The following is a 24,968-nucleotide window of genomic DNA, read 5'->3' as shown; positions in this document are numbered from 1 at the left end:
GGCATGCGTAAGTTCGGCCAACATTCCGGTGGCGGTTCGATGGCCTGAAAAGTGCGCGCATCCGATACGCAATGCGAAGCACGTGCCGCCGACCAGCGTCTAATGTTTTCACTCGTCCGCAACCGTAGAATGTGGAGACGGACCCAAGTCCGTGCAAGTCCGGTAGCCCAGTCGGGCCCAAACATGATCGTGTCCCACGTAAAAGTGCAATTTGTGCACACACGTGCACGTGGGTTTCTTTGCAACTAATGTGTCCCCAAAGCGGAACTCAACCCGACGACGACCATCGCGGGAAGCATTCGGAACGGACAGATGTAAGTATGTCGTGGTTGGTCTCAGGTTTTCGAAGTGAGGCAAAAATCGAAAGTCACTTCTGACGGTTGGCCACGTAGCAGTGCTTAGGCGGAAAGCGGCACGCGCCAAGATAACATCCGTTCGGACCATGGGCAGTTCGGGTCGTCTGGAATTAGATAAAGCGTTGCAAAGTGATGGCAAAGTCCTCTCAACGATCGTGCTCTGACTTCCTGACTTCCTACAACGAAAGATTGAAAAAAGATTGAAATCCTTTGAGTGCAGACGCACTTCAAGGAACATGAGCTACACGAACTCAGAACGGGTAGCCACAGTGACACCGGTCAACAAGTGAGACTACAACATGGAGTAGAGTAAAACACCGTAGCACGAACTGTCGAGAATTTGCTTTCCATAAGAAAAATATACAAAATGTTTATTTCAGCACTTACTGTCAACAGAGAATAAGTAAGACTTCTTATTTTCGTTTCGTTTTGGTTTCTTCTTTTTATGTTTCTGCTTTTCCACAGTTTTTCTTCTGTTTGTTTGCTTGCTGCACACACAAGCGCGCGTGCTCCTTCTCAGTCGGACAGAGTTTTGCTCCCTCACCACACATATCTCTCGCATATTCCGTGTAAATGGAATTTATTCGTTCGTTTCGCGTTTGTAATTTGTGTTTTGTGGCCGGTGTGTGGATCTTCTTCATCAGTTCCGGTTACCCCGGTTCTCTCTACCTCTCGCTCTCGCTTCGGGGGGTGCTTCACATAACTTTGCTCGAAAACGGACGCTTCAAATATGAACGAAATTATGCAATTTCTTCGCGAAGAAGATCAGGTAAAGGAATACGAGGACGAGTACGACGACGGCACAACGCAGGACGAGGTTGGCTTTCGCCTCAGCTCGAGACTCGCACGTTTCGTTTCAACATTCGTGCGCCGTCAGTTCAAATATGCATAAAAAACAGTTTCTTCTTCTTAATATGGAAAGGGGACAGGTTTCTTTCTTTCTCTCTTTCCCTCTCTTCGTCTCTTTCTCGGTCTGTCTCCCACCCGCCAACTCGGATGGAAGCTGCTATGTTTTTTTCTTTTATGGCAACAAGAGAGGTTGTGTTCTGGGAACGTAAAACAAATTGTAACTCATTTTGCCACATCCACAACAACCTCTGTCTTCCTACTGTAAGGTCTCCACTATCCTTATACAAGTGATTATTTTTCTCTCTCTCTCTTTCTCTCCCCTCACTTGCAGCCAACGCGCGCAATACGATAGTATTGTGTTGTTGGTTGGCTTTCCATTTTTCTCTTTCTAATTTATTCCTTTTTCCATCACTTCTTTAGTAGCATAAGTAAATAGTGCTTTTTTGCTTGTTTGTTTCTTTGTTTCTTGTTTTTTTTCTGTGTATGTGTGTGTGTGTTTATGTAGATTGATCACGTTTACCTTTTTTTGTGTTTTTTTTTTCTTTTCGCTTGGTTTGTTGTTTATGTTTAGTGTTTGTTATGTGTTATAATTCATAAAAATATATGTATATATATTTGTATTCCTTTCTGTGTTTCTTAGCGTGGTTCTTGTTTTCTCCTTCTTTTGCTACACACTCTTGATTGATTTGGATGTTTTTAGTTTCCACTACAACACACCGTCGTTTAGTATCATTTACTTTTGGAGGGTAATACAGTGTGTAAAGCCCGCGAAAATGCCCGCTACCCGCTGCGCTTCCTGTTCTGCCTTCCTTCCACAGGTTTGCGGGTGTGTGCATCTCGGGCCTCACTTCCAGTTTCCAGTAACTTGTGGTGTGTATTGTACCTTTTGCTGTTTTTTAACTCTTTTTTTACTTGTTTTTATTCAACAATGTTTGGCCTTCCTTCGTTCTGTTTTGTATCTTTATTGTTCTTATTGGTTGCACTTACGCAACACCCTTTGTTGTATGTATGTGTGCGGGTTTGCTTTTAAGGTGCGTACCAGTCAGTCACAGGCAAACCAAGACGGCGTGTTCCCGTTTGCTCTACTTCTCTCCTCCGTCTCACTCGTTAGTTCTCGCTGCGCTTTAGAAGCACACGACGGACAACTAGCTCCCTTCTCTGCAACAGCTTCAATGTTTTCCTGCACATTCAACAGTATGATTCGTTGTTCCAATTGTTTCTCGATTAGTGTTCCGCGCGCTTGTTTCATCCAAATAGAGCTGCGCTTCTTTTTTCTAGGAGAGATTGAGTTCTATTGTGCTGCCCGTTCGGCCGCTTTCGCGTGCGCTTACTGGGCCGTAACTCGGCTAGCCAAGAAGTTAGGGTGACTAGCCGGGCATTACTGTTCGACAGAAGGGACCATAGTTTGCCAAAGTGCTGGGGTAATACGATCTTCTAATACGATTCTCCTTTGTCCCCAGCAGACGACCAAAAATGAAAATTGTTTGTAGTTGCTTGCTTAATGTGGTAGAGTGTGTGTTTATGCAGGATTTTCTTCTTTTTGTTGTAACAGTCTTTTGTGTTGCCTTCCCCCATACGCATATCTTGTAGTAGAGCACGTGCGCGCTTCCGTTTTGAACACGGAAAACGTAACACGAACTGGAGCCCATCGAAAGAAAACCCTGCGAGAGACCGTTCGCATGGCATTCGCAAAACGATCGTTTTGAGTTAAGGGTTCGGTCGTCGTCGGTATTGCTTGTCACATCCGACGATCAATTGCGGGATCTCTCTCGATTCTCAAACCGTTTACGATTTCTTCCATTTCTCGTCTGTCTCTTATAGTTAGGCCTTTGACGCCACGTTTCATGATGGGATCGAAAAACAAACACAAGAAACAGAGGTACACATATTAAAGTGAATTCGTAAAATTAACGATAGTAGCACTTGTGACAGTGTTTCACAACTGTCCAAAGAAACCATTGACAGTGATAGTATATGTGTTTAGCCGGAAACCGGGTTTGCCAGAGTTTTGTGAGTGAGTAAGTCCAATAATGTGTTATTTTCCTTAGTACCTACAAAATTTCGGGTCCTCTAAGATGCACCGAGAAATATGCTAAGTTCAGGATTAACGTTCTACCTCTCTCTCTCTCTCCAAATCCTCCCACAAGCCAATCTGATCCCCCCGGTGGCCGGCAAAGTTCAAATGCTTCGAAAACACTTAAAATTGGTGCAACCTACAAGGAAGGAGAGCCGTTTTTAGATGGATTAAGTCGGTGCTAATAGAGTGATGAAAACTAAAAGGACGAGAGCACTGGGACTATTAAAAAAAAAGGGTCACGTATTCAAGATTAGAACGCGTTTAACGGCTCTCTTTAGCTAGAGACCTGTGTGGCCTCCTCGTGGGAAGAGCAAATCCTTGTGGGGAGGATACGCCTAATGATGGCGTGCGTAGTTTTGTAGTTGGGTTTGCAATTCTCTTGCAGTCCCACACCCGAGCTACTACTCTAGGGCACTGTTGCCACAATAACCTCACTCAGGACTTCTATCTTTGCGTCCGGTGTGGACTCGGTTCTTCTTGGTGCTCTGTGCCTAGTGCACTTGAGTCCTAGGGGGGCACCACCCCGTGGCGCGCGCCTAGCTGTTGTTGAAGTGACCCCCGCCGTGTGCGCGTGTCTGTGCGCAATATAACATGTTCTTAATCCCTAGCAACAAAAACGATGATTTGTGGTTTCATCTTCGAAAATATCCGAAAACAAACACGCGCGCACGTTCGTCAAATTCAACAACATACACTCTTCTTCTCCTGGCGAGCCGGGCCTTTTTGGACCTTAATCTCTCATCTTTCCAGCAAAACTAAGGAACCGAAAACCCTCTCTCTCGCGCGCGCGCGCGCTCTTTAGATTCTGCCAATTACCGCGTTCAGGTGCTTTTACAGTGTTGGCAAGATAAATGCGAACAATTTGACTTCCCCGGTGTTGGGGCCCCCGCTAAGACCCGGGGAAGTGTAGGTTCTGTGCTTCGGTTTTCGGCTTTCCCACCGTTCCTTCCCTTTCACGTGGCGGGGGCTGCGCGCCGTGCCCTTTACTTTAGGATGATGTATAATAAAGAGGTATGGTTGTATTTCTGGTGGTGCTGTGCTGTGTGCCGGTACTGAGAGGGTGTTGTGGGGCCACAACCGGCACACTTCGCATTCTTCGCTGCATCGTTTCCCAATTTTTACTTCTTGGCCCTCTCTCTATCTAATTGACTGCGCGGGCGCCCGTTCCTCTGCACCACCACCGACGGAACTGGAGGCATATTCCCGCTCGGCGGATCATCTTCGACAGAGGTCGTCGATCAGTAGAACGATTGTGCTTTGTACTCTCCCTCTCTCCTTCTCGATCGAGTAAAGTGACTTCTCCCAGGCCGGAGTCTCCAATCCTGTCCAATTCGCCTGTCTGATCGCGCTGGGGAGATCGCATCGATCTCGGATTGTGGATCTGTGTGTTCTGTGAGTTCTGTTTGCCAATTTCGCACGATCGGAGAGGCGCAGGCTGCGGGCCCGAAACAGAAAAAGTACTCCATATATTTCTCTTCACATTTCACTTTCACTATTCCATATAACAACATGTTTCCAATAATAATGCTAACACGCAGCATACGCGACGCATACGCGACGCACACGCTTCATCTCAATCTGCTCTGGGTTCTTGGAGCGCATAATGTACAATTCATCTGCCACGTTTTTCCTGCGCCTGTTTCCGTTCGCAGCCAATTTTTAGCTCCCCACACATCATTATACGCCGTTGGCCCATTAGAAAAAAGCAACCAATGGGACCGACGGCCCGACACACACGACGCGGTGCGCGTGCTGCCATTCTAGGCGGCTCCGTAATACACGCACAATGTAAAAAAAGAAAAGAAAAATAAACAACATCTCTTTTTGTAAACAATTTTCTTCCAATTTGGCTGCTCCTTGCGCGCCAACATAACCCAAGGTACCGAGACGAGAGCGAGAGGGCTCTCGCTTTCGTCCATCTTCAATATGTTGCGCGAAAAATTTCCACAAACTTACGCAACAGCAGCGCAACAACAAGCTGGACCGCCCAAGCTGGCCGGAGCAACAACAAAAATCCCATCGAAAATCGGCCATATCGGCCAAAAGATTCCCCACACAACACCCTGCGCGCTCGGTTGCTTCACAGGAGCAACAATCGAGAAAAAATGGGCGATCGCAGCGAGTGTAGGGATCGGGTGTAGAGGATCGGATGCCACACACGTTAACCACTTTGCGTTGTGACGGGAACTGCACTTTGTTGCGATGATGCTGCACGATGATCCTGCCGTGGCTGCTGCTGCTGATGGTAGGGATGACGGTAGCCGTAGCTAGCCGTTACTCCATTCCGTTGTCCGCCAGCGGATGGTGATGGAAAGACGCGCTGGGGATGATATTGAGGGTAGTGATCATAATAATGGTGGTGGTGGTGGCGATCGTCTTCGTCGTCCTCGTCGTCGTCGTTGTGCTGATCGGGCGACGATAGGTTGACGCCTTCGTCGGCATTATTATTGAGGTGGTGCTCCTCCTCCTCCGCCTGCTGCTGAGCCTTTTTGGCCAACGGATGCGCCTGCACCTTAATCGGACTCGACGGGGGCGGTGCCGATGATGGTGCCGCCGCTCCGGTCGGATCACTAATGCTGCGTTGCGATTTGAGCGACAGCCGACGCTGCATCAGCATGCTTTCATTCGGTGGCGACAACCCGACCGGAAGCAGCTGCATTGGACCAGTACCACCACCACCACCGGTTGTTCCCGCGGGACCGGATTCCGCACCTACACCGCAACTGTTGTGGCTGCTGCTGCTGCTGCTGGTGCTGCTGCTGTACACACCCTCGTCGATGCTGTCTATCGATTCCGTCTGCTGGCGTGGCTGCAACTGCATCTGTCGTTGCAGTGCTTTCCGCTGCTGCTCCTGCTGCTGGCGGACCACCGCTTCTACCGGGTACTCTTCGTCGTCGTCCGGGCTCGCACCGGCGGTTCCGCCGCATTGCGTCTGCCTTGGGCGCTGCTGCTCGCGATGGTAACCACCAAAGCAGGCATCGCCATCGCCATCCCCACCACCACCGCCGTCGTCTAAGTTTAACTGATCGAAGCCACCTATCATCATCGATTGATAGCCGTTGTTGCGCGTTTCCCGGTTCAGCGCACTCACGATCGTGGTCGAGTTCGAATGATAAAGCTTATATCTATTCATAGTATTTGTAGTTGGATCACAGTTCACATTACTCCTACTCTGCGCTTGCTGCTGTTGCCATGGCGACGATAACGCCGAACCGCCGATGACGATTAGCGCCGTTGCTGGTTGTTGCTTCGAATGGCCACCACCACCAATATCGCTACTAGGACGCCAGGCGTAGCCATCCTCTCCGGACGCTCCATCAGCCGTAGTTGTAGTGGCCGCACCAGCTGCGGGGACAGCCTTCGACAGACGTTGCATTCCACTACCGGCGGATGGTGGATAACGATAATGGTTCAGGTGGTGGTGCTGTGGCTTTTGCTGCTGACCGCCGGCGGCTGCCGGCATCATCAACGCACGATATGGCAACGGACTGTGCTGCCGCTGGGAACCACCGCCGTAGTAACCATACTGCTGCTGCTGACTATTGTAATCTGTTGGGAAAATAAATTAACAAAAAAATTAGGATCACACTGTGATCGGCCCCAAGTGATATGAAATAAACTTGAGAAGGTGCTAGGAAAAGGTTTCGAGGAAGTCTTCGAGGAAGAAAGAAAGGCGTTTAACGCCATCAGTAAGCATTACCTCCGTAGTGGCCACCAGCCGCCATTCCGGTGATGACGACGGCAGCCCCGCCACCGCCGTTGCTTTGATAGAACTGGTGGCTGTGGTTGTTGTTTAGGTTGCTGCCACTGCCTCCATAATGATGCTGCTGCTCGTAGTGCTTACTTTTAACATTATTGGTTCCTCCGCGATTGTACTGATGGTGATTAAAGTTAGTTGGGTTGTTACCGTTGCTGCTGGCGCCAAGTTTTCCACCAACACCGCCATTAGCGTTACCGTTCTGGGGGCCGCCATTGCTGTAGCGATAGCTGTCGGTATCGTCGTCACCGCCCGCGGTGTAGCGGCTGGTGCTTCGCTGGAACGCCTGTGGTGTGCGCCAGGATGGAAGCGAAGCTGACGTTTGCAGCTGATAGTGGTGATGCTGCGGATGGTGATGGTGGCCATGGTGGTTATGGGCGCGAGGTGCGTAGTGGTGCTGCTGCATTGACTGCTGTCGCTGCTTCAGGTGCACCGCACGAATATCAATACTTTCGGACGACTCGCTATTATTGCTTCTCATAATACGATTGTAGCGAACAGCAGCCGGGTTGCCGCTGGGTATGCCTCCTCCACCGCCGCCGCTAGTTCCAACGACGATGGCTCGCGGCACATGGTGGCCGCCATGGTGGTAATGGCCCCCAGCAGCTCCTCCTCCGTAGTGTGGCCGATAGTGATGATTATTGTTGTGGTGGTAGCTTCCACCATGATGATGATGATGTTGCTGCTGCTGATGGTGATGATAATGCTGAGGGTGCGAGTGATAATGGCCAGTGCGGCCACCCTTATAGCCCAACCCGACAGGAGCCAACGAGGGACGGTGATAGAACTGGCTGTTACGAATCCCGCCGCCCTGAGGATGATCTGCCCCGGCAGCACGATACCGCCAGCTAGTTTCGGGCGGTATTTTCGGTTCATCGTCATCTGCATCACGCTTCACCGCAGCGACCGCCGCCGAAGGACGATTAGCTTCCTTCGACCTGTCGGGACACTTGACCACATCTTCCACGGCAGCCGTCACGACCTCACCACCAGCGCTTTCCGGGTCCGCGTTGTTAGTCGTTGTCCTCGTTCTGTTCATCAAAGTCTTCGTCTTCGTCGTCGGTGAATCGGAATTTTGCAATCCTTTGTCAGTAGTGGCATCACCAACCGGCATCGATTCCTGTTCCTGCTGCTGCTGCTGCTCGCTGTTGTCACTTTCGCGAGGCAAACCAAGCTCCTCTCTGGTAGCTTGCTGCTGCTCAGCCGCAGCCACACAGCCCTCCTCTTGTTCCACCACCACCGCAGTCATATCGGTTGGCGCCTCTACGTTCTCCGCCCGATCGATGGACACATCTCCTTGGTAGTCCCTATTACCACTTCCTTCAGCCAACGCTTCCTCCTGCTGACTATCGTCCCACGACAACCGTCTCTCGTCACCGCCACTCGCTTCACCGATCGCCTGCAGGGATTTTTCATCATAGACTCCGTTAGATTCGGCCGGTCGCATCACCGGCCCACCGCTGGCGACATCGTTTCCGTGCCCGTTACCGACCGACGTCACCGGCTGAGCCGTGTTGCCGATGTTTGGCGCTCCACCTGTGATCTCAATCGGTGGTTGTTGGCCCGACTGCAGCTGATGCCCGTTACACGACGGTTGATAGATGTTCGGGCGCTCCTTCGCCATGTAGTCGTAGCGCATCGAAAAGTGCTGCATGATGACACGCTTGACCGCCATCGCCGATTCGGCAAAGTGGGACAACTCCAACGCTGATTGATTGCTGTGCACACGAGGGGTGAGAACAGAAAAGAATAGCAAGAAACGGTGGTCATTAGAGCAACGAGTTCTGCGCCCTACAAAAACCCTCCCCTCAGACTACTAACCGTCGGATTACGCCCGGCGTCTTCAGCACCCGGTTGCGCTGCTTCTGCTTCGCGACGTCGGTGATGCGAATCCACGGATGCTCCAGGACCGCCGTGGCGCTCAGGCGCTTCGGTGCCTCCTTAACCAGCAGCCCGCGGATCAGATCTTTCGCTTCCTCGCTCACGTCCATCCACTCGCTCTCGGGGAAGCTGAATCGGCCCTCCTGGATCGACTCGAACAGCAGCTCCTGGCAGGTGCGACAGTTTTCGCCCCGATTCCAGCCACAGTCCTGCTCGCAGTTGCCGGAGAACGGCGGGTACCCGCACAGCAGAATGTAAGCGATCACCCCGAGCGACCACAGATCGCACCGCTTGTCGTAGTAGTTCGATTCGCCGACGAACAGATCGACTACCTCCGGTGCCATAAACTCGGCACTACCGACCTGCAAAGGCAAGAAAAATGACGTTATACCGAGACTCCCATATCGCACCCCCAACTTGATCATCTCTCTCTCTCTCTCTCTTTCTCTCTCTCGTGTGTAAACACGGCCCACATGCACGATCCGATCGGAGGATGTTGATACTAGTGCCGGTGGCACGGGGCTGATAATTTATTTACTATCGCCCTGTCGAATTCTAATCGCTCTTATCGCGCCCCACCAAAACGGAATCAAAAGAACTGCAAACCACCTATCTTGGTGTTGGGCCAATGCATGATGAAATAATTAACAGCCAGCCAGTTAGTGACCAACCTATCTTCTCTTATCAACCCGCGCGGCAAGGTGACGTGAGGTCGAGTCAACAGAACGCGAGAAAAAAAACTGCAAGCAAAAGCGAGTCGAATGTTTTCACCTGGTCCAGTAGTAGTGGCCACACGAAATTCAAAACCGCAAACAGCGCGAAAACCTTTGCCACTCTAATATTTACAATCACGACATGCAAATAGCAATATTATGTCGCCATGGGATGGGTGCGCTAGTGCGCAGCAAATAGCGTCCCGCCCGACGGCCACCTCACCGTACATTGTGGCGTTTTCTATTTCTACCTCGGACCGCGGTTGTTGATTTGTCGAAGACTGCCCCCCAACCAACCGGCCAGCCGATGATCGGTTAGTCGTTGATCGTTGAGCACACGAATAGTTCGAGAGAACCCAGCATGCCAACGAGGAGAGACTCTTTGACGACGACGATCGCTCGGTCATTTGTTTACCGAATCCGTTGGCAGGCTATCGTCCCCTGACGGGAGGACACAGCCTCTTTTGTCGCATCCCCTCTCACGGTAGTATCTCCGTCGTGTATCTGTTTATTATAGCATCAGCCAAACATTCGTTCCATGCACGCATGTGACATTAGGGGCGCCTCGAAGGTCCGTCTCCGGCCAGGCTACCAATAAAGTGTGTAAGACCCCGGTGGAGCAGTACTAGCCGGACACGCTTATCGGGCAACATACATAAAGTAATACCTCGATCGGACTCGCGAGACCGATATGTTATCGCTCTCGCCCGTTGGGGAATATTCCAGTGGCCCCTCCCTACACACACCACAATCGTGAAATCGTGTACTGGGCAATGAGGAAGCCAATAGGCGCAAGCCAATAGGAAGGACAGGCTCCCCCCGGCTACAGAGTGCTGCTGCTGTGCAATCTATCGCGAACCTTTTTGCGATATCCGCGTTCCCGAGATATCAAATCTGGTCAAATATAAAAATAAGCACAAAACGTGCCATTGGCGAACTCGTGGAGTCGCGCGCCCGAACCACACTTGAAAGGCGCCACGCCGGACGACGCACGAGAGCGCCGCCGACGATTGAGAGATATGAATGTTGACCCACAAAATGAAAATAGAAGCAACAAACAAAACTGAAGACAATCTTCAGTCACACAAACACACACCCGGCGTTATCGGTGGCGGTGCAGCACCATACAAGACAATAAGCAGAGAGCACCGAGCGATAGCAGCGCGTTCGCAAAGTAGAAAGTGAAAAAAGGCTGGCAGGCTGGCTGTCGCGTGATAACGAGCGTGACGATGGCAGAACAACACACAACAAGCCACCCTCTTGTGTGGGCCACCCCCCGAAGCCACTTACCGGCGTCAGTAGCTGCGGCGTGGCGGTCGGCGACGAGATGTTGGTGGTGAACTTAATGCCCGAGCCGAGATCGAAGTCGCAGATCTTAATCGGACAGAGCTTGTCCGGCACCACGCACAGGATGTTCTCCGGCTTCAGGTCACGGTGCGCGATGCCCTTCTTGTGCAGAAAGTCGAGCCCGGACGCGATCTGCTTGATGATCTGGGCCGCATCGTACTCGGAGAAGCAGACGTTCTCCTGAATGCGCGTCAGCAGCGGGCCGCCGTTGATCTTCTCGAACACTAGATAAAACTTTTCCTCATCCTCGAAAAATTCTAACAGCTGCAAGATGTTCGGATGCCCCTGGCAGTGGTGGAACGTTTCCACCTCGCGGAAGACGCGGGCACGCGCGTGCCCCGGTATCTTGTCGATGATCTTCACCGCGTACTCGAGCTCGGTGTAGATATTGATGCAGGTCTGCACCGATGCGTACGCGCCCTCGCCCAGCACCTCGCCAGTCAGCTTGTACAGCTCTGCGGGGGAAAAAGAGACGCATACACAGGGGGATCAGTGCGGGGAGACAATGGTCAGTGCGAGCTCAGTGACACTCCGCGGCGTCTGGCACGCGCTCTGATTAGTGCTTGTTTTGCACTTCTTCCTTCTCCCTTTCGCTGGCCAGACTTCACCTGAACACCTCTCGCTCACCCGATGTGCCCATCACCAGCGCCCCCCGCGATGCTTCGCGCATCAGTGATCGTCGACGGCGATCGTGTGGAACGCACGATCAAACAATCATTAGCTCACGCTGAGAGGCACAAGGCCCCGGCGCGCGGAGTTAAGGGCGGTTATTAGTCCACTTTGTCGTGCGTATTCCAGCGCCTACTCCTCCAGCGCTGCCGCTCGTAGGGACAATCGATCGAAGCTGAGAAGCTGGTTCCCAGCAACCAATTCCACTAGAGCGGTGCGCTGCGCGGCATCAGCATTCACAGTGAGCGAAGGGCCAGGGCGGGGTGTAGTAGGCTCTGGGTGGTGCTACCAAGCGGGCAGAGGGAGCCTAGAACAAGAGCAAGAAAACTAGACGGTGCAATGTTACCTTGAAAACATGACGACTGCATCGATGAGCTGGCACGCTTCTTTCGGCGCCGCTTGCGCTTCATCTCCTCCTTGTGCCGGTTGAAGTCGGCCTGCCGCTCGGCTTCCGAGAGCAGGCGGGCCTCGTTAGACTCATTGCCCGACACCTCCTCGCTGCTGTACCGTGCGAACTCGGTTTTGCGTGCCACATCTACAGCGAGAGAGAGAGAGAGATGAATTAGTTTTGCAGCAAAAGAAAAACAAACTTTGACCGGTCGGTCGGGCACCGCCGTGTGGCGCTACCCCCCTCCGGCCACCGCACTGCGCGGAATGTTGCTTTTCTGTGGCGGCCACTATTTTTACGAATCGATTCTCGGTGCAAATATGCTGCTCAAAATGGCGATTGGCGTTTCATCTACCTGCTAACGTCTAAACGGGCCACTCTCAGTAACCCAACATTGGCTGCGTGCTGATTCACTTGCAGCCTTTTAGCACTCATCCTGGGCAACACACCTTCTTAGCACGGGTTGGGGGGTGTCCACTAAGTGGTGGGGCTCGTGCGTCACATTATTCTTAAATTTATACCGTGTAATAAAAGCACCCACAACCACGTGCTTGACCGGACCGTTCGGGGGAAATTTGGATGATTATTGTGTCGCCCCCTGAGAACCACGCGCAATCACGGCGGTGGTCGGTGGCAGTCATTCGTTTCGCCCGTAGCTACCGCTCGCCCATTAACAAAGAAGATATATCTTGGTCCGGTTATTTATGCATCATCGGCTCTGCCAGCGACAAAAAAAGCAACGTGTTACAAATATACTGCACGTCATTTTCCACAAGCATTAACTCTTAGTAGGCGGACACACACCGGCAAGTGAGACGTCATTTATCGTACGCATCTAGTCGTCTCCCGGGTCCCGGCGATGAGTGTTTCGATATTTTACTTTTTATATCGAAAAAACAACGTGCTCGGGCCGTGACGGACGATTGTTTTGTGGGACGCCGCCATCCGGGCCACCTTTGTCCGCTGCCCTCTGCCGGTAGCGAGCCAACCACCCACGATGGGAGCGGAATAATCGTCATGCATATTTCGTCCTCGGGCGCGCGCGGACGTCAACAAAAACAACCAAACACCGGACGGCGGGCACAACCCTGCCGCAGAGAGCCGGCACCGGCGGCAGCAAAGAGTAGAGTGTGATTATTTTTGTTATTATTTTGATGACGATAATGGAGCGGTTCGGCGCGGCATGGCGCAACGAGCTGCGCATCCTCCACCCCACTCATCCATCCGTGTGTCACTGATTATTCCGACAGTCAATGGATCGGGTGGTGTTGTTGTTACCGTTGATCGGGGATGCCGCGGTTGGTCCCCCCACACACCCCCAGAAAAGGGCGTACCGAAAACACGCCACATCTTTTGCCCTGAACGCGCGCGGCCAACGGATACGCAAAAGAATGACATTCGTAAGGGACACGAAATATAGCGTTGGTAAAATTCCCAAAGCGTGCGAGAGCAAGACAGAGATGGGCGTCGAGGTGTAATCAGAAGGAACCAAATAATAATAATAGAAATAAAAGAAAACAAGTATCCACCCGAAACCCGTTGGGTATCGCGCGGCACTCGGGCTGTTGTTTTTTTTTGTTTTTGACCGCATGAAGCGATGATCGCGTTCGTGCCTATTGCGTGTTAAATTTGGCGATTCGTCGTCGAACCAATTCCATTCCGAGCGCGACCTGCCAAGCGACACGCACACACAGTGGCGCGGCCGCGGCCGCGCAAGAGAGCAGAGCCGCTCCGGAAGGTACTCTCGGTGAACGTGTGCGTGCGAACGAACCACGAGAACCATGTGTTTGTAAACGCAAATTATGCGGCCATTCTCTCGCTCACTCGATGATCACACCATAATACATCGCACCAGCAGCCGTCCGTGGGGACCCCTTTTTGCTTCGACGGTGTCCGATCGTGGATGTCGCTGGGTCCATAACAAGGTAGGATGGACGAACAGAAAACACAATACATCATTTTCCTGTACGTCCAAAGCGAGCTACGTGAGTTCGTTGCCAGCTGCACCAGTGTGAGTTACAGCAGCAGGCGGAGCAGCCAACTGCCGATTGACAACACAGAACGCACACGCATACGATTCCGTGTGTCTTACAGCGGTTTGGCACATCGCCGCGAAGAAGGCAGCTGCCGCCGTGTGGTGTGCGTATTATGTCTTCTCTTCTTCCGAATGAGAGCGAGCGAGACGGAGCGAGCAAAACGGGCACCGGCGAAAACGGGACCGAGCGAGCGATAGAAAAACAGGGCCACAAAAAAGTGCATACGTGCGCACCGAAACGCAATTCTCCTAATCGGTCGTTTCTAGAAGGCAAATGTCCTGCCTGCCCGGCCTGTCAGCGGCGGCGTGGTTACGCCGCAAACTGCCAACCGGATGACACCGGATGGCAGCGAAAATGTCCTCCCCGGTGTGGCCAGTCACGGTGGCCCCACAACAAAGCCCTTGTTGGGTGCCCCACCAGGCAACAAGTAGTAAATCAGGCCCCAACCGGCCCCCTTTGGCAGGGCGAAAGACCAACCAGCGCTCCCGGAGGAAGCTACTTCGGGCGTCGGTGGTGGCGGGTGCAGACGGCCGACGGGACAATGAGGAAATGTATTCCAGAATGTCGTTCGAAAGTCGAATACAAATCAGTCGTAGGAACTGTCCCCCCCCGCTGTGCCACCCTCGGAACAGCGGAGCGGAGTTGGACCAACAAAAAACATGTTCTTTCCCCGCTGACTAGCTCCTCTCTCGCTCTACACGCTCTCTCCCTCTGTGCCTGTGTCGATGTGCGGTCGATCTTGGTCTTCTTTCCCATCGTCGTCACGCCATGGCGCTGTGTATGGGTGACGACCCCTTTCAGCACTCTCGAAAGCACCACCGCAAGTCTAAAAATGCGTTCAACGTTGCAGCAAATGCGGCTCCACGACCAACCGAAGCCCGCTTATCGCACCATGTTTCGCCGCCGCCACGGCCAGTGTCCTTTCTTTCCGGTGCCGTCCACCCGGCCGTATGTTGGTAGTGGTGGTGGTGCCGGTGTTTCCAATACTCACCGGAATTGACGTCGCAGCAATTCTCCTCGACGATGCGCTCAACCATGGCGCCTCCGGAAGTGGATCGGCCGTCGTAGGCTCCGGGCCTTTTCAGAATCTGCCGGTCCTGCATCTGCTGGCTGCTGCTGCTGCGTGACGCCGCGGCCGGACCTCGTTCGCTCTACCCTACGGGAGGGAGCAGCTGCTGCGTACGTTGTTGCCGAATGTCGCTCCACTCTCCTCGCACTGTTGTCCCCGCGGTGCAACCCGGGAACCGATTGGATGCGGAGGCGAAAGAAAACAGCCCAAACAACGGCGGGCGGTCGCGGTCACAGAACACGGCCCGACACGGCAAATGGCTGGCACACGGGAAGCGTAGCGTAGCAGCAGATTCCGCGATCAACGGCTAGCACCGGGCGCGTTCATGTGCTCGGGACGTTCGGCACGTTCCGTTTCCCAGTTCGTTCCCCCGGCGAGGGAATTAGACACTCGAAGGTGCGTGCGTGCGTGTGCGTCAACCAGCCACTGCTCCGAAAGTCGCGTCCGCCGCTGCTGCGGGTGACGGTGCGCGGGGATTACGTGAGAAAAACCGGATGATCCTTTATTGTTGGTTCGCTTCACACTTCACAGAGCTTCAAGGGGGTGCGATGGTGGCCACCGTCCGTCTGCCGTTCACTCCAAACGTCGTCGGTCGGGGGATCAATCGTCGCGCGCGTTGGCGTAAGATGATGAAAATGGTGTTTCAAATAAACACTTAAATAGCGGACACGAGCCGATTTTCCTTCCTTCTGACTAGCTACCCATCACGATCCGATGTTCAACTTTGGGGGCTCCGTCGGACTCCTGCACCACTTTTGCACACACAGAGCGACACAGAGACGGTGCGTTTCCGAGTAATGGTGTGGTGGTCAGTGGCTGCGTGATGTGTCAAATCCGACTCAAAGAGTTAACATTCTCCAACCCGACTTTCAGACCTGACTCGTATTCAAAACCTGACTCACAAATCGACCGATTGTCAAAAGACAGAATTCAAGCTTTGTTTAATAAACAAGTGCAAAGTGGGCGCTTTTACAAAAGCACTGAACAATAGCTGAGGACTGGGTGTTAAACGGAATGGGAGACATGAGAAAGCAGGAGGGAGAAGGACTCGCTTACCGGGAAGACCGAATTTAGCAGATTGAGCGTCGGAGAAGGCGAACGAGAAAAAAGTGTTGGCCAAGGAAAAGAAATCAGAAAAGGAACGAATAAACGAACGCACAAAAGGAAGCCTGGGCCATCGCAAAGTGAAAACGTACACTATCATTTACACGTATTTTTGATTGATTAAAAACATTGTTCATCCTCGTAGTAAATGTTGATTTATCATTTTCGAAACCATTATTTAAATCCAAACAAACTTGATACACCCTGTAACTGAAATTTTTAGTTTTAAAGAGCGGCGGCTCTCTCATAGCGGCGGCTCTCACAGCGGCGGCTCTCTCACAAGCACGCGATGTCAAAAATCTACCGATTGTCAAAAGGCAGATTCCAATGAAACAATAATAAACAAGTGCAAAGTGGACTCTTTTACAAAAGCGCTTGAATAAACGATTGCAGTCGAAATGAAGTCTTCGGCATCGATTAAGAAAAGGGATGGTGTTGAGTAAGTCGGTGTTCCATAAGGATTAAAATGTATAATAGCAAATTATTTTCCAGAACCGCAAAAATGTGTCGATGGTGCCTATCGTCGCCCACTGATGCTATGAAGGCTCTTGCGAACGACGATTCTAGGCAATATGAAGTGCAAAAAATCTTCGATTTTACCGGTATTCAGGTAGTAAAATTGTACAAACAGACATCTCACTTTGTTCTACAAGAAAAACTGGTCTATGAGAATCTTATTTTTACAGATTGAATTGTCTCCCGGAGTTCAATCGTATTTGTGTACGATGTGCGAATCGCGTCTGAAAAAAATGGATCTGTTTCGCTGGCGATGCAATCGAAACAATGATTTGGTCGATAAATTTATCGAAGAGCAGAACAAAGCGAAGAAAGTATCAGAAATCAGTCAAAACCATTTTGACCACTCTGCTGAACAAACGGTTGGCACAGAATTGTCAATTAAAACTGAAGTTACCTCACCGGATACAGCGAAGCATTTACACTTGAATCAGAAGTGTTTTGATGTTCATCAAGCAAATAGTACATATGAATGTTGTGGCAAAATATCTGATGATTTATTCGAGGCAGAAGAAAATCCAATTGCAATTAAATCAGAGTTCGAAGAGGTCGAGCATGAGCAGCATCAGCTGCAAACAACGAATGATGTTTTAAAACAGGATAACCGCAAAAGCCATCACAAAAAACGAAAGCACCACTGTCCTCATTGTTCATCAATGTTCGCACACTCATCTAGCCTAAAGAACCATATCTGCACTCGTACTGGCGAAAAGCCTTATGTTTGTAGAGTCTGTGACAAAGCGCTCAGTTCATCAAGGAATTTGGCAGAACACTCGAAAATTCACAATAAGGACCAACAGTATCAGTGTCCCCATTGTTCATCAAGGTTCGCAAAGTCATCTAGTCTAAAGATCCACATACGCACTCACACCGGCGAAAGGCCATACCAGTGTAAAAGCTGTGAAAAAGCGTTCAGGTCGGCATTCGTTCTGGCAGAACATTCACAAATTCACAATAAGGACCAACATCATCAGTGTCCCCATTGTTCATCAACGTTTGCAAGGTCGGGGAACCTAATGAGACATATCCGCACTCATACCGGCGAGAGGCCATACCATTGTAAAGTATGTGACAAAGCGTTCAGATCATCAAGTAATCTGGCCAATCATTCGAAAATGCACAATACTGACCAACAGTATCAGTGTCCCCATTGTTCATCAAGGTTCGCACAGTTATCTAGTCTAAAGATTCACATACGCACTCACACTGGCGAAAGGCCATACCAGTGTAAAAGCTGTGAAAAGGCGTTCAGGTCGGCATTCGTTCTGGCAGCACACTCGAAACTTCATAATAAGGACCAACATCATCAGTGTCCTCATTGTTCATCAAGGTTCGCACAGCCATCTAAACTAAAGATTCACATACGCATTCACACCGGCGAAAGGCCATACCAGTGTAAAAGCTGTGAAAAAGCGTTCAGGTCGGCATTCGTTCTGGCAACTCATTCGAAAACTCACAATAAGGGCCAACAGCATCAGTATCATGCCGGCGAAAGGCCATAAGGCCATGGGTTAGAATAAGTTTGAATTTTGTATCTTTGAATACTCAAATGTATAAATTCGGTGACAGCAGTTAGCAAAAGTTCACAATCTGCAACGATCAGACCAATAAAATTAATTTTCATCAGAAACTGGGTTTTGAATAAAATAGAAAGTATTTAAAGCAACGGGCAAAAAAGACTCTTCTGCCGTTATCAGCCCACCGGAGCCCGGCGACTTACACGATGCGTCATCGTACATTGCATACAGCTCGCTTTCGTGTCCTCCATGTGTTGGCCGTTAGCACCCTAGCGCGAATCACCTCAGTTATGTCATTGTTGACGCAGCGATCCGAAAGCTCCTGCCTCCTTGGGAGTCATTAGTCTCCCTATTTACCCAAGGAGCAACTATGTCCGTTTTACCGTCCGTCGGACGGCCTAAAACAGCAGAAACGGCCGGTAAAACGATTTAATTGATTAAATCATCAATTGGCCTGTACAGAAGTTGTATTTGAAAACCGGCCAAGTTTGCCGGACATCACATTGCTGCCCGAGAATAAGAACAAATAATAATAATAATAAGTAAACACATAGCTCATTTCAAACGATCTTGATATGTGATCACCGTCAACCGTCCAACTGTTATCCTTGCATTCAAATCAGTACGCGTCTCGCTAGCTCATGGGCACTAACTAGCTCGGTGGCGGCAGAGAGAATTCTTATCTTTATTTCCCTGCCGCTTGCACGCTCGTTTCAAATCCAAAACCCGTTACCAGAAGGAGCCGCTTTTTCCCATTTGGGTTATCGAAATGAATGTATGTGCATGGGTAAGCGATGGGATCAAATCAATCAGCGAGATCTTTCGAAAGTATTCACAAACACGTTCCGCACTCAATTTTGTTAAGCGCGAAGCAACACGAATAGCGCGATATCGTGGGTATAAAATTAAGCTACGCACACAAATGCAAAAAAGTTGGAGAAAAAAATCGTTATTTTCTCGGAAGATGGTAAAAATATTTCAAGTTTATGCTCGTTGTTAAGGTTCTATTTCAGACTAAATTATTTTATTGGCCAAACGGAGTGAAATCGATCAATGATGAGAAATGGGATACATACGACAATACTGTGCGAAGACGAACGTTGTCATAGCTTGGTGAAGCAGCTCAACTGTGGTCAAACCAGGATTAACGCCCAGGAAGGTTCTACTGTGTATTTGGTGGGACTTGAAAGTAATAATTTATTGTAAGTTGCTTCCGTATGGTCAAACACTAAACTCAGATCGCTGGACCGTTTGAAGCTAGCGATACACCAGAAACGACCAGCCAAGAGGCATTGTGTTCTATCCGGACAACGCACAGGCAATCAAATCAAATTTTGTTTGCGAAGGTATTCGAAGGTTCTACTGTCGATCGTATCCATCGCAATGCAATAGTAAAACGAACAGCAACATTATGGAAAGAAAAATAAGTTACGCACGCAAATACCTTCCCGAAGTCGCATTCTTTGGTGTCACTTTTTATTTTACCTGCTGCAGGTGGCACATAACATTGAAACAAGCCTAAAAAAGATGCATTACATTGGATGATGGACACACATGACACAGTTCGGTAAAGTGCAGCGAGGCGCCAGGTTTGGCGCAATGTGGCTGAAAGACACCGGAATGGACATCGGCAGCAGCCACTTCGGGTACGCAATGAAGGGCGAGTATCCGCTGGCCCCGCTGGGTTGAATCTGCGGTGGAATCGATGTAACCTGTAACCATTTGCCTCGCTCAGTCGAAACCGTCTCCATTTACATACCAACGGAGGATTCGGGACGGTCGAAACGGCGGTCGTAACGGGTGGCTTGAAGGCGCTGGAAGTGCTTTGCGCTTGACTGCACTGCTCAATCGCCTTCAGCAGGTCGGAATCGCATCGCTTCAGGATCAGCTCCAGTACGGACCGTTTTCGGTGGGGAAACAGCTGAGCCAGCATGTCCAGTGCGTTTTGCGACACGGTCACATTCGCCGTTTCTGCTGCGGAAGATGATTGCTGGCCGGTGAAAGTGGCATTGGTTTTTGTGGCCCTTCAGCCCTTTACGTACCTTTCGGTCGCCCTAGTCTCAAATCTTCGCTTGCCTCAAATCCTCCTCCCGTCGGAGCGTCGGACGATGTCGACGAAATGATATCCACCGAAGCGGTGGAGGACGAGGGGGACGGGGAGGGGCAGGGTTCCGTGACGGTCATTCCGTATATTTTGCCCGGCGGAAGTGCCTCCAGCGGTGTGCCTGTCTCGGTGGAGGCCAACCGTAGCGCTATAGCATCTTCGACCGCTTGTTGCCTTTTGAGGGCAACCTTAAAGATATGTATTTAGCACTTTAGCACAGTTGGTACCTTTTAAATCATTTAGAGGATTGAGATTGAGCAAAAATCGGGAAGGACAAAATTAAAGGACAGAAACGAAGAACGTTGTCTCAATTATTCTCATTTTTATCCTTACTCATGAACGGTGCACTTTTCTTAAAATCGCTTTATATCTACGATAAATTTTTCATCTGATTTTTTTAGTTTCTTCAGCAGTTACGTAACTCACCTGTGCGGCCATTATCTTCTGTCGCGAAAGTATCAGTTCGCACTTGGCACAGCGGCAGTTCCGGTACGTGCACTGTTTCTTGTGTCCCCGGAGACCGGAAATAACCCCATGGTTGCGACAACGAGCGCACTTAGGAACTCGAAAATTCTGACCACCAGCACTATTGAGCACAGCCGTCGCTGCCACTACTCCTGTCACACCAGAACCGGAAGTCTTGCCTGAAGCGCTTCGTCCACTACTTCCCGCGGTATTTGCGTTGCTCATGTTGCCGATTTCCGTTTTAAAAAATTGAAACTTCCGACGGTAATCGACTTGTCACAGACCCTTAACATTGGCCAACCACCTGGCGCCGGATTGCTACAACCAGATTGCCGGACGAAATCCAACCTGCTCCGGGAGCGAGCGGAAATGGTACTGAAATCGCTGCTCGGTAGATACATCTGCCGAGCAGTCAGATCACGGCTCATCTTAGTTCGCGCATCTTCTACGAATCCACATCTCTCCGCCCTCGTAGGTCTTTTGCTACATAACGCAGCGACAAACCACGCGTTGTGTCGAGAAATAAATAACGACACGTTGAGAGCTTCAATTACATATTGAACATTACATTGGATACAGCGCTGCTTTTATGTACTCCTTGCTTAGTTGAGTCTTCGATCTTCGATCTAAAAATGGTGCTGCCTTCTTTTTCCACTTGAAACGGACCAATTCTGGCAACGGAATAGACACATCTTGGTCGAGTGACAAGAATTCGTTTGTTTCCGATAAAAATTCTAGCTCGAAACGATACACACAGCCGTTGACGTTAATGGACGGTCGATCGATCGAGGATGCGATCTTTTCGGGTCAGAACAAATCGTTCCTGATCACGAAGTAGCTAAACCTAATCCAGCATCGAACAAGCTGGTGCAAAATGCACAATCAGCCACAAACATTTAACCTTATTTTATCTGGAAGGAAAGAGCATTGTTTTCGACTGTTAATACAATAAGGCGTTCTGGTGATAGGGAAGCGCGACTTTATCGCCGAGGAGCGCCTTTGAAAAATCCGCCGGCCGTAAAAATCTATCACGAAGCAGTTCATCGCAAAGATTTATAGACCTTCCAACCTTCGCCGGGAACCTGGCGCGGGATAGATAAGCGAGTGTCAAATCATTTTTGATTCCCGTGATTTCGGAAATCACAGCGCGGCCACCTCGCGAACGGTTGCCTCTTTTTTGCCCCCGCGATTGCAGTAATGCCCCTGATTAACGAGTGTCCATAGAGAGTGTCTTCCGGGCGGCGGGGTGGGGTGGGCCGGCAGACGATCGGATTAGGCTGGCGGCTGGCGAATGGACACTTCACCCTTGGAGGGATGTGCTTGGAGTGGGCTAAGTAGCGGCCCGACTGTGCCAAAAGCATACCGACCGAACGATAAGATATCCAGTATAAATAAACACCCAAATAGGTCCGATAACTGCGTCATATTGTGTGGATACACGGGGAAAAAGTTGGAAGCTAGCTTATCCGTCTAGCTGACGAAATCGGTTGGAACGTTCGAAGAAGTCGGCCAATTTTGCCGAGTGTATTGTCAAGCTGCTTATCGCGAGTCCTAGGCCACAAATCCGCGCCCGAAATGGTGTTATCGGGTCGAGTTTTATCGTGCTCGAAATCCACTACTTTTTATGAACCTGGACAATTTCTGGATGATCTTACATTAATTAGAGTGCAAGAAAAAAATAATACAATTGTATTGCTTTCATGCAAGCAACCGAACGAAGGCACCATGTTGGAAGTGGACCCGAATAACTTTATCATTTAGGGCATTAGATACGAACACTACAATTACATAATTCGGTGAGTCTAATGAGCTCAAAGCCGTTAAACACTTTCCATAAATGCTCTGATAACGAAGGCTGGAAAATTGTTTTTAAATTAAATTAGCCTTACCCTCGACAGCCTTCGAATAGATTGAAAATCTCCAATTCAACCAAATTTTCGAAAACATCGAACCCATCGTAAAAGTTAAGGAATAATTTAACAAATTAAATTTCTCAATACTCTTTTCTTGTTTTGTTCTTGGGGTTTTCCAATTATGAACGAATTATGATTGAACTAAATCACTCATTTCACTTCACTTCACTTCTTCAGTTCTTCATTCTCAGCTCAAATGTACAATTTAATATATTAATAATTACTAAAATAAATAAAAAAATTATCAATGAATTAAGGCTATTTGTGCAATTAATATATTAGACAAAAGAAGTTTTTCTAGCTTTATATACTCGGGTTTTTATGAAACTAATTTTTAAACTAAATGAATTCAGTTTATTTCTACTGCATTTGTAGGAATTACATATGAATTAAATTTCAAGTTAAAAAATTCGGCATTTTCATAACTTCATGAAAATGTGATTCAAATTGATGCCGTGCTGTTGCATTCTATAATATAGAATGACTTATGTTGATTAAATTTTGAATAACTAATCATTTTGGTAAAAATCTTAGAAATCGAATCAAGAATTGAAAAAAACTGTTAATAAAGTTCCGATAAATGAAGTAAAAATAAACATTAGTTCAAATTACTAAACTTGTTTTTTCTTTTTCCTTTTTAAACTGTGATTTTGTGATTTTTGCATATAAAATTGTGGTTTCTCCTTCTTTCTCTTCTCTTTCTGTTCCTTTTCTTCTTCTGCGAACGCCAGAAATGGGGCGGAGCTAACGTATTCCGCGAGTTGCTGAGTGACTCAATCAGGGCGCTCATTGCCGGCCATTTTTAGATCGCTATCGCTTTATTTCGATAAAAGTTTCTAAACCTTCCAACTAGAATAGAAATGTGAATAGTCTAACTTCACACATCAAATGATTATTCTGTTCCATGTTCCATCAAAATCTGTTCCATGTTTCGTTGTTCTTTGATCTGTGACCCGACAAAGTAAAAAGTTTCGTGTAGTAAAAATTAGAAATGGAAAGCAATGTTTCAAACTATAGCTTCGTTTTTGCTATGGGGTTCCCGGGTTTTGGGCATCTAATTTCTTAAAGTCGTCGGAAGCCGAATCGATCACGTGCTCCGGAGGAAGTGAGAACTCGGCCAGTACGCACATACCAAAAAGAGATACAACACTCTTATCGTACAGCGTTATCGAATAATGGCGGTTCGAGTCGCCGGATGAGACATTCAATCGGGTTCACTGGATCCTGTTCCTGTTCCTGCGGCTGCTCAAATGTTTCCTTCACGTTGTTATGGATATGGATGGATATGTTATTATTCCTTGTTTTCCTTTGCGACACCCAGCGCGACAGGTTTCGACAAGCACACAGATTAAATGTGGTTTGTTTGAAGTAATCTGGTGGCGGCAATACACATCCCTCTCTACCGGAGAACATTGACGTAATTCGATACTTCTGAAGCCATGATTTTTGTTTGTTTAACTTCATACACGAAAACGCAGGCTCTCTGTGTACGGACAACCAGTTAATGGAACTAATCCGCCTCGCGTGTCGCCTTTTACTCTTGTGTGGTCCTGAGCAGCGGAACTCCTTGATGTATGAACCACAGCATTTGTTGCAAAAAACACACAACATTTGGGCCCAATTCAAGGACCTTAGATGAGATTTTTCTGCATATTGCCAGTTAGCAGGGCAGCGTGTCGGACCCGGTCGATGGCTATGATTTTTCTATTAACAGTATCGATTACGAAACGATATTGACACATGGGTTTCCAGTGACGGCTAATGGATATGTTTCGAAACAACGTCAGCAGCAGCTTCATCCAGCGGCGCATTGTGGGGGAAAATGTTTACAAAAACCGATTCATCAAAACCTTTTAAGATGCTTTGAATGTTAACTACCACATCCCTTCTTTCAGGTCGTCTTCCTAGTAATTGAGCCAACAGCCTGCCAGTTTATGCAACAAAAACCGCATTTTCTATCATATTTAATAAAAGCATCAATATTCGTTCAATTTCCCACTACCCATCATTCCAAAAGATTGGCCAAACACATTTCAGCCAATCGAGAAATAACAGATCGTTCCGTCAAATCGCTGCCCGTGGTTGCAAGCTTTCTAAGGCATCTATTTCTAACCCATTCGGTCGAGCACATTGTCGTTATTTATTTGGGTTTTCACGGCTACGACAAAACAAAACCCAAATGCTGTCTGCTACAGTTCCTAGACCAT

General features: G+C 49.2%; 3 protein-coding genes across 3 annotated transcripts; 1 reads left to right on the top strand and 2 right to left on the bottom strand.

Annotated features, from left to right (window-relative positions):
- Nucleotides 1-1,689: 1,689 nt before the first annotated feature.
- On the bottom strand, nt 1,690-15,110 carry LOC131206977 (uncharacterized). The gene is made up of 6 exons (XM_058199583.1): nt 15,065-15,110; nt 11,996-12,184; nt 10,924-11,435; nt 8,861-9,282; nt 6,983-8,757; nt 1,690-6,831 (listed from the first exon to the last, which is right to left on the bottom strand). Exons 1-6 carry the CDS (start codon nt 15,108-15,110, stop codon nt 5,444-5,446), a joined length of 4,332 nt encoding a protein of 1,443 aa, XP_058055566.1. The 3' UTR covers nt 1,690-5,443.
- Nucleotides 15,111-16,582: 1,472 nt separating this feature from the next.
- On the top strand, nt 16,583-18,377 carry LOC131209700 (zinc finger protein 501-like). The gene is made up of 3 exons (XM_058202822.1): nt 16,583-16,685; nt 16,739-16,856; nt 16,933-18,377. Exons 1-3 carry the CDS (start codon nt 16,645-16,647, stop codon nt 18,262-18,264), a joined length of 1,491 nt encoding a protein of 496 aa, XP_058058805.1. The 5' UTR covers nt 16,583-16,644; the 3' UTR covers nt 18,265-18,377.
- A 1,434-nt stretch (nt 18,378-19,811) lies between these two features.
- Nucleotides 19,812-21,073, bottom strand: LOC131206975 (doublesex- and mab-3-related transcription factor dmd-4). Its single transcript, XM_058199582.1, has 4 exons — nt 20,810-21,073; nt 20,322-20,571; nt 20,039-20,250; nt 19,812-19,991 (listed from the first exon to the last, which is right to left on the bottom strand). Exons 1-4 carry the CDS (start codon nt 21,071-21,073, stop codon nt 19,812-19,814), a joined length of 906 nt encoding a protein of 301 aa, XP_058055565.1.
- Nucleotides 21,074-24,968: the final 3,895 nt, after the last annotated feature.

Source organism: Anopheles bellator, chromosome 2 (assembly GCF_943735745.2).
Source record: "Anopheles bellator chromosome 2, idAnoBellAS_SP24_06.2, whole genome shotgun sequence".
NCBI classification, from domain to species: domain Eukaryota; kingdom Metazoa; phylum Arthropoda; class Insecta; order Diptera; family Culicidae; genus Anopheles; species Anopheles bellator.
The sequence above is the reverse complement of the archived record's forward strand: the minus strand, read 5'-3'. Positions and strand labels throughout refer to the sequence as shown.